The sequence below is a fragment of the Pinus tabuliformis genome, chromosome 1_2 (assembly GCF_031772625.1).
Source record: "Pinus tabuliformis cultivar Carrire ecotype Pingquan chromosome 1_2, CPIR1, whole genome shotgun sequence".
Classification (NCBI taxonomy): Eukaryota; Viridiplantae; Streptophyta; class Pinopsida; order Pinales; family Pinaceae; genus Pinus; species Pinus tabuliformis.
In genome coordinates this window covers 589,979,423-589,996,373 of record NC_142298.1, presented here as the reverse complement: position 1 = coordinate 589,996,373, position 16,951 = coordinate 589,979,423, and the positions used below count along the sequence as shown (strand labels likewise).

At 39.2% G+C, this 16,951-nt stretch overlaps 1 protein-coding gene across 1 annotated transcript in view; it reads right to left on the bottom strand.

Annotated features, from left to right (window-relative positions):
* The window catches only part of LOC149207032 (mitochondrial pyruvate carrier 1-like), a 118,226-nt gene that overhangs the window by 95,407 nt on the left and 5,868 nt on the right, over positions 1-16,951 (bottom strand). The window contains exon 3 of the mRNA XM_089395638.1: positions 3,459-3,513. Within this exon, the coding sequence (XP_089251764.1) occupies positions 3,459-3,513 (55 nt within the window). The remainder of the gene's footprint in view (positions 1-3,458; positions 3,514-16,951) is intronic.

The window sequence follows — 16,951 nt, the reverse complement described above, 5'->3', positions numbered from 1 at the left end:
TGGCCAAATGCCTACTATTTTTTTTAATGCTTCGTCACGGACATCAACACTGGAGAAACTCCAAAAAAAATTCGTGTGGCTAAAGCTTGACCAAAGGCCTGGTGATCAGTAAACACAGCTTTGATACCAATGTAACGAACAAATTAGTACACACGACTATTCAAAATATCTGAAATATGAGGGTATCCACCATAGGACAAGTAATATATTTATATAAGAATGTTTGAATGTACAATTGATATGATCGGTTACAAATGAGGGTCGAGTTTATATACTAGATAGGTGCCCCTTCATGAACAGTCATGTCCTTTTAAGACATGCCCTTTCATAACTAACTACACTTATCAAGCATTGCATACTTATTTATTTATTTGAGTGCTCCATGGTGCGAATGTGCTATTCTCTAATGCCACAGCTCCCCCAAGTCACCGTTGTTGTTGTTGCTCACCAATGCCTTGGTTGGCTCGAACTGAAGTTTGTACAACTTGTTCCTTCTCACTCCAAGCACCGTTGTTGTGCTAAGGTTGGAACCCTTGGGACAAATATACATCTTTCCATCTAGGAAAATCACCACATAACCTTTAACGAAAATTGGATTCTTCTTCAACCCTGGAATGTACAACACATCCTTCTTGGACTCCCTCTGAAACTTAACAATTTCATTACTTGTTGGCCTGTATTTTTTATTGTCACCAAGCTCAATGTGGAAGTCTAAATTGTGCTCCTTCAGATTGGTAAAGTAGTCTCGCACACCAATCATGCAACATGAAGCGCCACTGTCAACATACCACATGCTAGTGACCAATGAACTAGAGAGACACGCAATGAGTGAAAACTCATCCTCAAATTTGACTGCAAACTCATTCATCTCAGTTGTAGTAGTGACATGCCTCTTTTGTTTGCCCTTTTTCTTGTGAGGGCACTGGCTAGCAAAATACGCTAGCTGGTGGCAAGCAAAGCATTTCACTTTGCTAGCATCGAACTTATTTTTATTACCCTTCGAAATAGCTCCTTTAGTGGATCCTTTGTTGGCCTTTCCCTTGCCCTTAGAGGTTAGCGCCAGGTTCTCTTCCTCCTCACCCTTCTTCTTTTGGTCTCCATGTTAAGACCCTTCTCGGATCTCCTCCTGTGTGAAATCATCTCGTGGCCTTTCCCAAGTGAAAAGATGCTCTCGTCCCACAATGCACTTTACAAATACATCCCATTGCTTTGTAAAGCCATCCAAGGCTATACGCACCAATTTAGATTCAGGGACTGTCTCCCCTATAACTGCCATCTCATCACGCACCTGCACGAACCTAGTAAGGTAGGAAGCCATGTTCTCTCCCTTGGACATCCTGGTGCCATAGAGTTTATCCTTTAACACCATATTTCAGTTTTGGTAGTCACCATGGTAAAATTTGGTGAGTGCATCTCAAATCGCTCTATTAATTTTTTTCTCAAATAGATGGGGAATCAAGTGATCTTTCATCCCATGCAAGATGATCCTCTGTGCCCTTGCTTCTTTCACCTCACGAAGATCTAGGGCAATAGGATATGACATTGGCACAACCACTGTGGAGTTATCAAAGCTCGACAACTTGTTCTCCTTGAGAACAGTTGTAATCCAAACTTTCCATTGAAAATAGTTTGAGACTCCTTCTAGCCTGTCTTCATACCCCCTAAAAAGACCACAAACCCCTTTGAGCTTAAACCTGTGCAACGTTTGAATTTATTTCAGAGGCTAAGCTCTGATACCATGTTAGTTTTCTCTAAGCCCAGCCACACGATTAATGTGCCAGTAAATTTTTATACCCTAAAATTTATTTTTACTGAAAATCAAGAAAAACTTAGATTTGAAATCTATGCACAATCAACAGACTTGAGCTTCCAACAAATTATGCACAACATAAAAAAGAAATCCAAGCACATAAACTTTTACACGGCTTTTACCTCGGAAAACCCCAGCGTGGGGAAACCAGCAAAGAGGGATTTTATTAGGCTTCAGAGAAAAATACGCATAAAATAATTACAGCAGCAGTTCTAGAGAATTTACAGCCAAGAACAGCCTTAGAAATGGCCCCTCTCCTCTGCACAGTACGGCCCAGAAAACAGCCTCTCCCTCCATAGCGTGCATCCCCTCTCTTCAGCGAACTCAGACCAGGACACAGCATCTCTTCTAGCAGAGAACTCGTCCCTAGATAATCGGCCTCTCTCTCTTGCGAACTTGACTTGGACACAGACCCTCTCTTCAGCAGATGATGGCCTAAACACGGCCCCTTTCTCTCTCTACGAACTCGGTCCCTTCTCAGCTGCTCAACCTTCCTTCGTCTCACCCAAATTGGCCCTCTTCTCTGTCATTCGATGTGATCTCCAAATCGTGTCCTTCACCCACTCATTCCAGCAATTTATAATTTCTCGCAGAACCCCATTTCCCCCTTGAGATATTCAAAGAAAAGATCAAAGGCCAAAATTTGATCTTATCACTTTCTTTGATTTTGTCAAATGAAAATATTAATTTCCAAAGTTATAAACTTTAGAAATCTGAGTTACAAAGCCATCAATAATAACTCAATTAATTATCATGTTTTTTCTAAACTTGGACTAAGGAAGATATCTTGGATGTTTTTCCTAAAGATATCTTCTGCATCCTTGGACACAAGGCCTATGCAGAGACATCTATCCGAGCTACAATTTTAACAAACTGCATACAAGTAAAAAAAATATTCAGATCTGTAATTGCAAAACTCCACTCCATGTAATTCAGTGTTTGAAATTGACAAAGAAGAATAAGGACCAGGGAGTGATCCAACAACTGATTGGTAGCAGCCTAACTGAGAGTTATTAAGTTGGTTGTGATAAGTAGTTGCTACAGAGCCTTCAACTCAGACTCAAGTACACAACAAAACTCCAGAATGTCATGAAAATGTTTAACCAAATATTGAGCAGTATCAAAAAACATAAATTTCAAGACAAAAACATTCATATTTTGGAATGTCCGAGATGCAAAACTCCACATGTTTAGACAGACCAAGCAAACTCATAGAAAAACCATCTACAAGAAGCACTGAAATGACAGGAAACTCAACATATATACCTCTTACATTATAGACAAAAGGGGAATCATAATTAGTTTTCACTCCACATGTGCATTGCTGAAATCACAACTCTGCTTGTGTTAAATGAAATCGAGCAACTTGACTGCAATCCATACTTTGTGAGCCTTACTGTAACTCACTATCCCACCAACATAAGGCCTAAATCACAGATAATCTCCACTGTTTATGTACGAGAACATACAGAATACAGAAATTTTTACTGCAATTGCATATGACAGGAAAAATATGATATATTTGCTCAGCTAGTATATGCATTACGTTGAATTGTCTTTAGTTTAATTGATTTGATCTGAAATCATCTTAACACAATATTTATAATAATATGCTTCTATTCAGGAAAGTATATGACAATTTTTATACCTGCAGTCATATTCCCTGATATCATATCTGGGGGCTTCTGCATATCAACCAAGCCCTGTACAAGAGAATTCCAGCATAAAGCTTATCCGAAAGAACACCAGGAATTGTTTTCAGAAAGAACTTGAAAAGAGTAAACATGATAATTAATCAGATCTAAATTAACTTCACAAGAGGCTTTGAACTTATACCTTACATAATGTCATTCTCAACAGGAAAAGATGTAATGTTCCCTTTTATTAATTTGCTAAAATTCCCAGAAATTTTTATAGCATAATTTTTTGCCAGAAATACTAATAAAATGCAACACAGATCCACAAAAATTGCAGACAATATTGAAGGCAAGAAACCCAACTTTATTTTATTTAATAATAATTGCCGGAAAGATATTAAATTAAAAAACTGGGAGATATGTTGGGTTTCTGGTTCTCGGACTTCTGCAATCTGATATCTAGCAACTCGGTCCACCAACACGACCCTCCTAAGATATAATATTTTGGCCCTCCGAAACACTAACTCAACCCACTCTCTGAATGGATAAATTAGCTCCTCATTGGACACTTTGAACTCCTTGAAAAATTAATGGTAGCTAAGGTGGCTTTACAACCACTGAAACTAACCGCAACCAGCTAGGGTGTATATTTCAACACCGAAACCAGGAAATACAATAAGGGTTTCTCCTTCCTACCTTAAGACACAAGAGCTCTTGGAACTATTAGCCAAATATCAATACTCATTCATATCCCCAAATGACTCTCATCCTCCTTTTTATATTTTTTCTTCTCCAATTACCATGGACGAAATACCATGGGCCACTTTTTAATAAAAAAGTGATAGTTTTAATTCTTACTCATTCCTTTTTTAATTTAATTACTCATTATCACCTTTACGATGATATTAAATAATTAAATTAATTGACTCCTTCCCTCCGTTCTCGAATGTTGAAATATGTAACTAGGTTTATGACATATGTAATCATGTTTTTATGTATTTGATAAATTTACTATTGAGGCATGGGTTTCATGCTCAAGAAAAATTACTTTTAGGTCAAGCTCCCATTGTGAGTTCCTAGGGCTTGTTATTAAGTCTATAAATCATTAAGTCATTATCATGTATGAAACACCCATTTGGGGCATGTTACATATTGTAAAAAGAAATTATTTGAGTCAAAATAGAGTCAACCCTGCAAGACCTCGTCAAGTGCTATCAAACACGTCAGCCTACACAAGCATCAAGTCGGCCTAAGTCAGGGACAAGTTGACCTATTTTGAAGGGACTCGAAGACTATATAAACAAGGCTAGTCGACCACCTTTGGGAGCAACAAGTATACTCAAGAAACTCAACCAAGAGCACAGAACACAACGAAGAAAGGAGAAGATAAAGCAAAGAAGAAGTATCTTTTTGGGACTATTTTTGGGTAAAAACTCACTCATACAGGCTGAAGCTAGGGCATCCATTGCAGAATATATATCGAATTGCAGTCATATCTAAGAGCCGATATTTGGTGCCAAGATAGTCTAATTTGTGTTGAAAATAGAAACAAGAAATGCTAAAAATAGCATTGCTATAGATAGCATTTCAGGGTATATTCCAATTTTAATTTGTCATTGAATTAAAATTCGAATTTAGTCTCACCAATTGTTTGAAAAATAATTAATTAATTCATCTTGAGTTAATTAGTTGGTGAAATTCAAACATGAAGTCTTTGTGAAGACATGCAATAGTTATCCGTTTGATTGAGGAAGTTATCCCTTAATTAAGGAGATAAGGATGAGTTGTATTTGAGTTGTAATTAGCTAGCTCAGTTAACTAAATTAAGTCCAGTTAAATTAGTTCCAAACAGTTGGAGGAACTAGTTGTGAGTTCAGTCAGTTAATGCATGCATGCGTGCAACTAGTGTACTCCAGATAACTGAATATTCTCTCATAAATAACTCATGCATGTCAGTTCAGACAAAGACCCAGTTGAGATTAAAGGCAGGGACAGTGTACTATCAGTTGCTAGAATATTCCTATGAGAATATCTCTTGCATGCAGAGGGAATTCATTCCTTGAGGATTGCACAGTTACTACAAAGGTCAGAGCAGTGTGTGAGGTGAGAAACACACAGGTAGCAGCTGGAGGACCCAGGAGAAACTGCGCAAGGAAATAGAAGGCTTGGAGGACTGAAGGAAGGCATATGTGTTGTCTATTATGTCTATGAGCAGCAGTGAGGGATTGTACTGAGAGCTGAATAGCTTGAGAGCTAAAGCTTTGTGTAATCCTGAGATATTTCCACTTGTATGATAATACAGATAGCGGGGTTTTTAGCTGAGGCTTTCCCCAAAGTATTCTTCTGTGTTTCATGTGTGATTGAATCTTCTTCTCTATTATATGTGTTCTATTTGATCTTGCTCAAAATCGATTAAGCTTCCGCAAGTTTGATTGTAGAAGTAGATTAAGTATTTTGTTTTAGTACATTGCATAATCAATTTAATCTACAGTGAGAATTTCTACATGGTATCAGAGCAAAGGTGATCAAGCGGAGAACAGTATACAAATAAGGGAGAAGTTCGAAGTTTGAAGTTCTTGATTGTAGGTACACAATCGATTTCTTATCACATCTCAAAGTTCACCAAGGGCGTTCAATGGCTTGAGACTCGAGTATGCCCTTGATGGCAGCTCGAATTACATAGCCTGGAAGGATCGCATGGAAGCGGTATTAAAGGACAACGGTTTGAAGAACTTCATTGATCAAGAAGTCCCCAAGCCAGCAACAGTTAATGCCCAAGAATTGGCGGAATGGAAGAAATGTGTGGGGAGAGCGAGGAGGATTCTTCTAGAGGGAGTTCGAGACCATATTGTCTCGAGTCTCCATGGGAAGGAGACTCCGTTTTCAATGTGGAAGACACTAAAGGATCTATATCAGAACAGCAGCGACCAGAGGAAGCTGGCGCTGAAAGACAAGCTTCGGAAAATCAAGTGTGAAAAGGGTGACACGATCTCTACATATTTGAACAAGCTCACCACCTGCAGAGATGAGCTTGGAAGTGTAGGAATCATGACAACTGATGATGATATGGTGAGTCTTGCTCTCCTCGGTTTTCCTAAGAGCTGGCATAGCTACCAGGACTCAGTGAATGGAAGAGAGAAACTGTCGAATTGGGAACAACAGTGGTCGGATCTCATGCAGGAGGAGATCAAGAGAAGCACCAGAGATGGTTCTTCATCCAAGGAGGATGAAGAAATTATGGCCTTAGCGAGTAAGGCAAGGAAAGGGAAGGAAAAGGATTCTCGTTCCAAATCGAATTCTTCCCATGGTGGGAAGAAGATTGACAAATCTAAAGTGAGATGCTTTAATTGTCATGAGGTGGGCCATTATGCAACTAATTGTCCATTGAAGAAATCCAAGAAGGGATCCTTAGAAGAATTTGAAGGTGAGGCATTGGCCTCTCAGTTCGAATTGGATTTTATCCTCATCGCATGCATGGTTTCATCGATGATGGGTTGTGGTTGATTTCTTGACAGTGGAGCCTCATTCCACATGACCGGCGATAAGAGTTTGTTCAATACCTTGGAGGAGAAAGACCTCCAGATGCGCATAGAGATGGGTAATGATGAAAAGTATAGTGTTTCAGGAGTAGGCACAGTTGCTTTTCAGAGGGAGCATGGAGCTCCCATTACTTTGACAGATGTAAAGTATGTGCCTAGACTAAAGAAGAATTTGGTATCGATCGCGATGTTGGAGGACAAAGGCTACGATGTTGTTTTCAGTAAGGGAAAAGTTTTCCTTAGACACATCACCACTAGACAGCTGAAGCAAATCGGTTCACGAGTCAAGAACCTGTATGCTCTTGAGGTTCAAGATGCATGCAAAGCCTTGAAAAGCAAGGCAAATGTTAGAGACTTGGTGGTTGAGAGGGAGAGTACATTACCTCTCAACATGCAGCACTAGAAGAAGTCTTAGACAATTGTGGAGGAACCACAATTAGAGAAGTTAGCAAAGGGATCACATGCAGCCATACCTCCACGTAGGAGGTGGGGCGATGTGAAGTGATAGTCCCAAGAAGGCTGAAATAGGGGCAGGATCCTTGAGATAGCTAGCCTCTTTGATTAGACCTTGCTACGAGAGCCCCGACAAGGAGTAGCAGGATTGGCTGAGTGGGTAGAGACAGATGTGGATGGAGCGGCAGAGGGAGCTTCAGCATCAGAGGGTGTTTCTAGCCCAACAGGGAGGTCAGTTGGGAGATCAATTACTTACTTCTCAGTAACTGAGTTGCAGTGCAGCAGTGGGCAGCACGATGCAACATGATGAGAGGAGGTGCAGTGCGGATGCAGTGCTGGGAGAAAGGACCAGCAGCAGCATGGATGCAACAAGAGGAATCAGTGTGATTGATGCAATCAGAGATCAAAGTGACAGAGGCTAGAGCAGTCAGATACTGAAGAGCACATAGGTGCAAAGTTTTCAGTTGACAGAGGCAATAGCAGTCAGAGACTTTGTTGACAAAGGCATCACTCTGATTCAGGTTGGATATTTTTTTTGTTTCTGGAGTTGCTGGAGCAATAACGCTTGAGAGAAGTGTTGCATGCAGAACATTCCAAAGATTCAGGATCGGGATCGAGTTGAATTCCTTTCTTGTTGACAGGGAGTGTTGAAAATAGCAACAAGAAATGCTAAAAATAACATTGCTATAGATAGCATTTCAGGATATATTCCAATTTTAATTTGTCCTTGAATTAAAATTGAGAATTAAAATTCGAATTTAGTCTCACCAGCGGTTTGAAAAATAATTAATTAATTCATCTTGAGTTAATTAGTTGGTGAAATTCAAACATGAAGTCTTTGTGAAGACATGCAACAGTTATCCCTTTGATTGAGGAAGTTATCCCTTAATTAAGGAGACAAGGATGAGTTGTATTTGAGTTGTAATTAGTTAGCTCAGTTAACTGAGTTAAGTCTAGTTAAATTAGTTCCAAACAGTTGGAGGAACTAATTGTGAGTTAAGTCAGTTAATGCATGCATGCATGCAACTAGTGTACTCCAGATAACTGAATATTCTCTCATAAATAACTCATGCATGTCAGTTCAGACAAAGACCCAGTTGAGATTAAAGGCAGGGACAATGTACTATCAATTGCTAGAATATTCCTATGAGAATATCTCTTGCATGCAAAAGGAATTCATTCCTTGAGGATTACACAGTTACTACAGAGGTCAGAGCAATGTGTGAGGTGAGAAACACACAGGTGGCAGCTGGAGGACCCAGGAGAAACTGCCCAAGGAAATAGGAGGCTTGGAGGACTAAAGGAAGGCATATGTGTTGTCTATTCTGTCTATGAGCAGAAATGAGGGATTGTACTGAGAGTTGGATAGCTTGAAAGCTAAAGCTTTGTGTAATCCTGGGATATTTCCACTTGTATGATAGTATAGATAGCGGGGCTTTTAGCTGAGGCTTTCCCCAGAGTATTCTTCTGTGTTTCATGTGTGATTGAATGGCAATGCATTGGGCACACATATGGTTACCTCTGAATCAGTGATTGGCTCCCCAAGTCCTTGTAAATGGTCCCTTAACTAAGAGACTCTCATGAGGAAGGATGCCATATCCTCATCCTTCGATTTCTTCATTCTATATAGCTTGTTCCGCAATGACATCTTTTGACCTGTTGTACTTACAAAGTACAAATTCACTAGCTTGTCATACATTGCCTTGGAAGTCTTTAGATTTGCCACAAATGAAACAAGAGAATCCTTGATTGATTCGATTATGATCCTTTGTGCCCTTACTTCCCCTTTCTTGTACTTTGCTAGTTCTTGTGTCCTTTCTTTTGTTGGTTTAGTAATTTGTCCAGTGACATATTCCATTACTTCTTGTTCTATCAGTATCAAGTCAATCCTCTTCTTCCATGCTAGATAGTTTACTACCCCAACGAGCTTGTTGCTCTCCTTGCAGAAAGAACTTATATGACTTGAAGATTCAGCCATTATGAGATAGCGTGATACTAAATTAAATAATATCTCCAACCTTCTTGATGTCTTCAAGATCTTCGGAGAGTTCTTGATGTTGCACTTGGAAAATGTTCCCTGGGATTCCTCCACCAACAGCTTCCAAGATTGATGCCTTGGAAATAGACTTCCTTTTTGCAAGATCAATACCCTCCTTGCAAGATGGATGCAGTATTGATATTCTTCAATGTAGAAACCCTGGATTAGAAGGGTCTTCTACCAAAGAGTTTTTAACTAGATTCCTTCAAGAGACAAACTTCTTCTTTTAACCTTGTGAGCTTCCTATCCCTTGATCAACAATTCTTTCTCGTGTCCTTCCGGTTGCCTTCCTTGCTCACCTTAGCTTTGATACCATGTTAGAAAATGTAAAGTGGCAACTTATTATACTTATTTTCTTTAACCTTGATACTTGCTTGTGAATCTTAGTTATCTTCTTTATGTTCTTTAGTTAGATCTTTTCATCAAACAATATCAAGAAACAACAACAACAAAAGAGGACACAGATATAGGCTCTCAGCCAAGGCAAAACCCCTCCAAGGGGAAAACCCGGAAACTCTTCTCTTCTTAGAATCTGCTTCAAATGAGATACAAAGACCCAATCCCTAGACCAAGTCCTTCTCCCAGTACCAAGTCAACCCTGCCTCAAGTCCTTTCTTGATTCTGCACCAAACTGTTACACCCTACAACTTCGACCTGCCAGCTACAATACTACTACTTGACCTGCAACTTCGACCTTGCAATTTCAACCTTGTAGCTCTTGAAGAAGTCCTCACTTAGCCTCCTTCTAGAGCCTTCCAAGAGCAAGACAGCTTTTCCTAAGGTCAACAAGGTATAGATAGAGTTTCCTTCCTCCGAGGTACAAGATGTTGCACTTCATCCTACTACAACTTGGTTCTGCAATTTCCCCCTCTTCCTGCAGCCCAAAAACCCTAGAATTTCGCATGTGTGAGAGAAAATATAGCCCAAAGACAAGATATTTTGGCCTCCTAGCTTCTTCCAAATCTTCGCTCTCCTTTTCTGCTTCTTCCAGATCTTCGCTCTCCTTTTCTGCTTCTTCCTAGCTACAGATCAAACTCTTTCTTAATGATCAAACTTGTGTGTGTATGTGTCTCCAAATGAAGTCGAACTTCTCTTTTTATAGTCTTCTCAAGGGGTTGAATTCCCTCCTTTAAGCCGACTTGAGGATCCTAGGGCAGAATTGTACTCTTGGAGATTCCAGGACTTTCTAGACTCAAAAATAATACTTTTTACAATTACAAATTGACCGGAAGGGTCTTATAAACATGATGTTGATTCCATTGACTCATGACAATAAATCCTAAGACCTAACAAATCCTAGAAGCACGAAGAACATGCTTTTACCTAGACGACCATCAATAATAAGCATGAAACCCATGCTTTAATAATAATTTTTCTTTCTTCTCTTTCTTGTTTATTAACAGGATATATATTGAAATGAGTGCTTACATTTCTTCAACATCAGGGAGTTGGGGCTTCCTTCAAGTTGAAGCCTGTAAGCCAGGGGGTTAGAGCCTCCTTTAGTTGATGCTAAAAATCTTGGAAGTTGGAGCTTCCTATTGATGTAAATTTTTGAAGACCTACATTAAGAAGCATTCGATTGTTTTTCTCCCGAAAGAGTTTTCACCTAAAACTCTCGTGTATTGTCTTGGATGTTGTGCATTGTTGAATGGTGTTGCTAATTTATGTTTTGATTTAATGCTAATGATAGTTAAAGCTCTCTGAAGTTAAAATTAACTAATTGAAGAAAAATACTAATTCATCCCCCCTCAATATTTCCAACACCTTGTGCATTATATAAAAATTCTATTATCCCCTGGGTTTATTCCTATATTTGATGTTCTTGAATTCTTGGAAAGACATGGCTACTTGTGTATTCTCTTGTAGTGTTGCATATTTCCGAAAGTATTCATCAAAGAGTCCATTATGCTCTGTTGCTCCTTGGGTTGTCATTGTCTAATTATCTAAAAATTAAGGTAGTAAGGGTTTGTGGCTTCTTCCGCAAGTCGCCCCATTGTTTGCTTGAGCAACAACATTGGAAGAGCTAGGATTATGGTTGTTGCTCCCTTTAGCACCAGTCCTGTTACCAGTGTTCAATTTATTACCTAGATTGTTTATAGCTTAGACAATAAGTCGTGTCGTCTATTGTTGTTCTTGCATTAGCATGTTGGTCATTTGCTATTGTCCTTACATTAGCGTGTCGATCATTTGCTATTGTCCTTGCATTAGCGTGTTGGTCATTTGTTGTTGTCCCTAGAGTATTGCATTCAATGGGATACCAGGACCTTGTTCTCCTTTCCCTCTTCTTTCCTCCATAGTTGTGCTATGGGTAATTCTTTTCTTTCTTACTATAACGTTGCCTGTATCAGCTGGAAGCATACAAGGCTCATGCACTCACAAGCTGGGAGGATGTTTAGCTCTGTACCATTGTCATGTCCTAGGGTAATTTTTTTGTCCTAAGGCTTCTTATTCACTAGGTTTTTCAAAGGAACAGAGGTTTATTCATTCATACAACAAGAAATATTTCTTCATATCATTCAACAATAGCAATATACATGCATGAATAATCTGATCATTAAGTATATGATATTCCTTAGTTCAATATGAATGAGACTCGTTGTCCAAAAACCCAAAATGTTCACAGTCACTATTTTAATTCAATATCATTGCAAGTATAAGTAACCAGATCTACTGCTAAACCAAATTCGACTGAGTCCTAATTTACCCTACAGAACTTAAGCTATCTTATCTTGCTTTACTAGCCTGAGAGACCAATCATAGTAGGCTCAGTTTCCTTCCTGAGGTACTGCAGTTTGGTCCTACAACTTCAGACCTGTAACACTTCAGCTCCACAATCTTTGCTTGTGTTATCCCAGAAAACCTTAATCCGTCCCATAACTAGTAACTGGAAATTGCACCGAGTTTTTGCTCAACCAGACAAATGCCAAATTCCACAATTTTCTCAACAATTGATAACAGGAGATGCATAGGGAAGAATGACTAACCAAGGTCAAATCTTTCACCACCGAAATTAGTAGAGAAAAAGGGGTCTTAAAACCCTTAGAGCCACAGCTCAAGAAAACAGATATATTTAATCCAAATCGATGATGCCAAATTGATTTCAACTCTACCCTATTTATAGATCCCCTCAAGGGGTTTCTCAAATGTGAGGGGTTGCAATGCAACCCCCAATTTGGGCTTTTTTGCCCCAGCCAACCCAATATTTTACCAATGTTTCCCCAAACATTGGATAAATTGGGTTTTCCCCCTTTATCAAGACTATAGCCTACATGTTTGGATAGGCTATTTCGTCCTCCCTTTGCCAATCAATTGGGAGAGGACATTATAACTAACTAATCCATTGCTCTGATATTTCATATAACATTTGATAAACATCATTTTCCCCTTGCTCATTCCATCAATGAAACTTCTAGGGAATATATTCATGGACAGGAAACTTCTATTGTTCTGCGGAGAAAAAAGTCTCAATGTATAAATACAAAACATAAATTAAGGCACTAGAAATGGTCATTCAAATTTTCAAACAGTAGAAATTTATAAGAGTAATATAATATTAGAATCAAGAAACTTGGCAATCTCAAAATTCAAAGCCATTAGAACAAGGTTACCAGAAGAAGTTGTAAAAATACAAATCAAAAATGTAGTCACCAGGAGAAATAACTTAAAGAAATGAGATTAATGAGTGGAAGGATCACCATAACATCCACATACAAGATTTTCTTGAATGGAAAGATATAGACAAAAGCAAAGGGCTATTGAGTGAGAAAGACACCTTTTTGGATATTTGTGAGGCTTTTACTAAAGAAGAAAAGTCTAAAATTGGACTAGTTTGTGAAAATTTGGAAGTCCCAAATTTCTACTGCAACAACTGATTAAGTTTCTTCTATTTGTTAAATTACTGAACAAATTATTTACTGCATCCTACAGCAAATACCGAAACTAATACACTGCAGTCTTCACCAATTAAATTAAATGCGGAAACAAGAAACTGAGCAAGAAAGAAATACACAACACATGACACCGTTATTTTTGGACAAATGTCCCCGAAAAAACCCAAAGCAGGAAAACTGGTGCAACAGCCGAGGGTTTGTATTATTAAGCAATTTTTTAATACAATCTTTGGATGCTTTACTAGCTATCCAATACAAAGAATCTGACTAGCAGAATATTAGTGAGAAATACCTCACACTATCATTAGCGATCTGACACTAATCCAGGCCCTGGATTGCTGGCCCCACACTGCCTTTACGCAGCTACTGCGTCAGCCTACGCAGTTTTGCGTCAACCTCTCTAGGGATCTGCATCACCTCTTCCCGGATCTCTTGTTGTTTGAATCTTCATTCCTCTAGCTCTCCGGTCTCATACTCTAGCTTCTGGCACTAGAACTCGACTGCCCAGCTGAATTTCGGACTTCCTCTGAAGCTCTACGCTGCCCAGCGTTGCCTCTTTGCCTCTTCTGGATCTCTCTCTGCCTCCTCTGCGAGGTATTCCCGGATCAGGAAATCTCCCTCCGGAACTATCCCTGCCCCTCACTGCGAGAAATCACTTCGATCTTCTCTCTAGCAACTATTGCACTATCCTCTCTGAGAAATTCGATCTCTTGATCTCTCTCCGATGTGTTTAACAAATGCCCATTGAAGTTCTTATAATCCTCCAGTTGAGTAATCAATGGCCTAGATTAGATTCTAATCAATGGCTCAGATCATTTGAACTCGACCTCCATCTTCTTCTAGAAGTTTCACCCTCAGTTTGATTAATACCCTTTAATTATTTTAATTTCCTAAGTTTAGAATTAGGCATCCATTAAAAATAATTAATTATTTTAATAAAACTGTCTCCGGGTGGAATTTTCCAAAATGATTTATGGGTATTGTGGAATACATGTGTCTTAGCCTCACTGCAAATTTTGAGGCTTAGAGCACATCCGATGCTACGAAAAATCAACATAGTTGCCCCTCTCTGAGAATTGGGAGGGACTAGAGAATGAATCATGAAGTTGTCATTATACGATGGGAGATTTGTAGAAGAAGCTGGCCCCAAACTTTCTGTCAAATCTAAACTAATAGAATATAGAATTTCAATGTTGATTAACATCAATGGCACAAAAATGAATGGTGCAAGTTATTTTAGATACAATGTTTCTTTCAAAATGGGGCACCTTTCCTGGTTCATACTGTACTTGGCACTCTGAACTCAGGGGAGGCTTCAAAAAATAGGAATTGCAGGTATTACAAGAAACCAGAAGATGTTGGCCACGATTTTCAGAGATCTTGTTTGCTATGGAGGTCTAGACTTGCAAACAAGGCCATTTTGCAAGTATGTTTACATCAGAAGTCTTTTTTGTCATCGTTGGACATTAAATTATTAATATAAATATTTTAATTTATTTTAGTTAAAAAATGTTACAATAGCTTAAAAATAATAGAAGAAAAAAATATATATTCCCCAATCAGGGTGTGTGCTAGCAGATCGATTCCATCAAGATCTGGGTCATGTGTAAATTAAGGATGGAAAGGTCGGAGGGCAGTTTAACCATAGCCCTCGCACATTTGGAAAGGAAAGCATGGTGGCAGCGCACATGCATGTAGTTAATGTCGATGGGACTGGCCAGAGCGACACCTTCTTATTAAGGCAGTTAAGGGTTTGCCTCTCCTTGTTCTCAGGCGTCTATTTTTCGGTTCTAGCCTCTGATATCGGTATAGTGTTCTTGGGTCGCTTGTGGCTGCTCGAGAGGGAGGCTTCGCTGGTTGGTTACTCTGGTGTTGCTGGTTCCCTTAAGTGTCATGTCCAAAGAAACCGGGTATGTTATTTCTCTTAGTCCTTTTCATCACTTGCTCTTTGCGACCTTCACGCCTATGTCAATTTGATGGGGAAGTTTTCATAATATGGATTCTGCAAGCGATTGGAATCTCTATCAAGAATTATGGAAAGATCTCGCTAAGTTTTGTTATGAATTGTCTACTTTCTATATAGTTGTCTCTGTCCTCTTTGGAATTTTACTATTCCATATGGGAATGTACTGCATTTCTTTAGCATGGAGTTTTTCATATGCCACATGTCTGGTTGTTTGTGCTCGTTACTTACTCCATTCAATGTCTCCCCGTGGAAGATTCAGGGTTTCCTACGTCTGGTTCCTCTTATTTTACCTTTGTGTCCGGTCTTAAGCGGGCTCAAAGAGCCTGGGTATGTTGTTCCCTGCCTTGGGCGACAAACCTATCTCATTTTCATGGCAATTGTTGGGTTCAAGCCTAATGTTCAGTGTTCAATCCCTTTATGTTGTGTCAATTTACAAGGTATTCATTGTCAATGTAACTGTCGGGACCTCATGCTGCTTGGCTGCTTCACGCTCAAGGTTTGGGCAGTTTGTTTCAGGGTCTTCTATTCCATCACAGCTCTGTCTAGAGGCATCATGGTTCATCCCTCCTCTGGTTCTAGTTCTTCGGCGAGAGGTGGTCAGGGCCAAGGAAGGAATGTTGGGAGGTGCAGCGTCAACAATCAAGAACAGACCCACCAGTCGAGGGGTAGGGACCGCAAGTCCGCATCACAGCTAATCCAAGATGCAGCCCAATCTTACCAGACAGGTACCCCATCTCAAGTCTGACAGCTTATCTCAAATTGGGAGACAGAACTTAACCATCAAGCAGAAGCGGAGATTCAATTGGAAGAATGGAGAGACCTGGTCCCCGACCATGGCAACTCCATAGGTCATACTTCTCAATATAAAAAGATTGTTCACCTGTATTGGTTAATGAAGAACATTGTGGCCAAGGCCATCATGAACCCTCCAGCTGGCTCATCTAAGTCTGACCTTGGTCTTTAGGAAATCCAAAAGGAATTCCAACTTATTCAGTTCCAAATTCAGCAGCAGAATCTCTGCCTCGGTCGCATCGAGAAACACATTCCATGTCTTCCCTAGTCTAAATTACCGGGTTCAAGTTCCAAAGATCCAACTCCAGTGGACTCCTCTAATGAATAGCAGTATGCTTGGCTTTGTTTGATTTCAAATTTTGTTTAACTCTATATGATTAATCTGTCGGCTAGGTTATTATGTTTTAGTTACTTAGATCGTAGAAGTTTTCAAGACATTCAGTCATATAAGGCATTGTTAGAAAGACTCAAACTTTTATGCTTTTGGATGGCATACAATGTTGTTCGGTGGCCAACAGACCTGGTTTCCCTCAGGGCAGGTTGAGAACACCGAACTCCTTGAATCCTGGTTGTAACCTACTTTTTGAAAAAGATGAATGAAAAGGTCCTGCCAACCTTACAAAAAAACATATATATTATTTAAGAATAATATAAAAATGAGATCAAAAAAAAATAATAAAAATAGTCAATTCAAATAATATTTACAAAATGACAAAAGCTGTTCAAAAAGGTTCCAAAATTCTGTTAGAGAATTTGAAACAATGTGCAAGAACATGAACAATGGGAAGAATTATTTATATTCTGATACCTCTCCCATTAACATTTT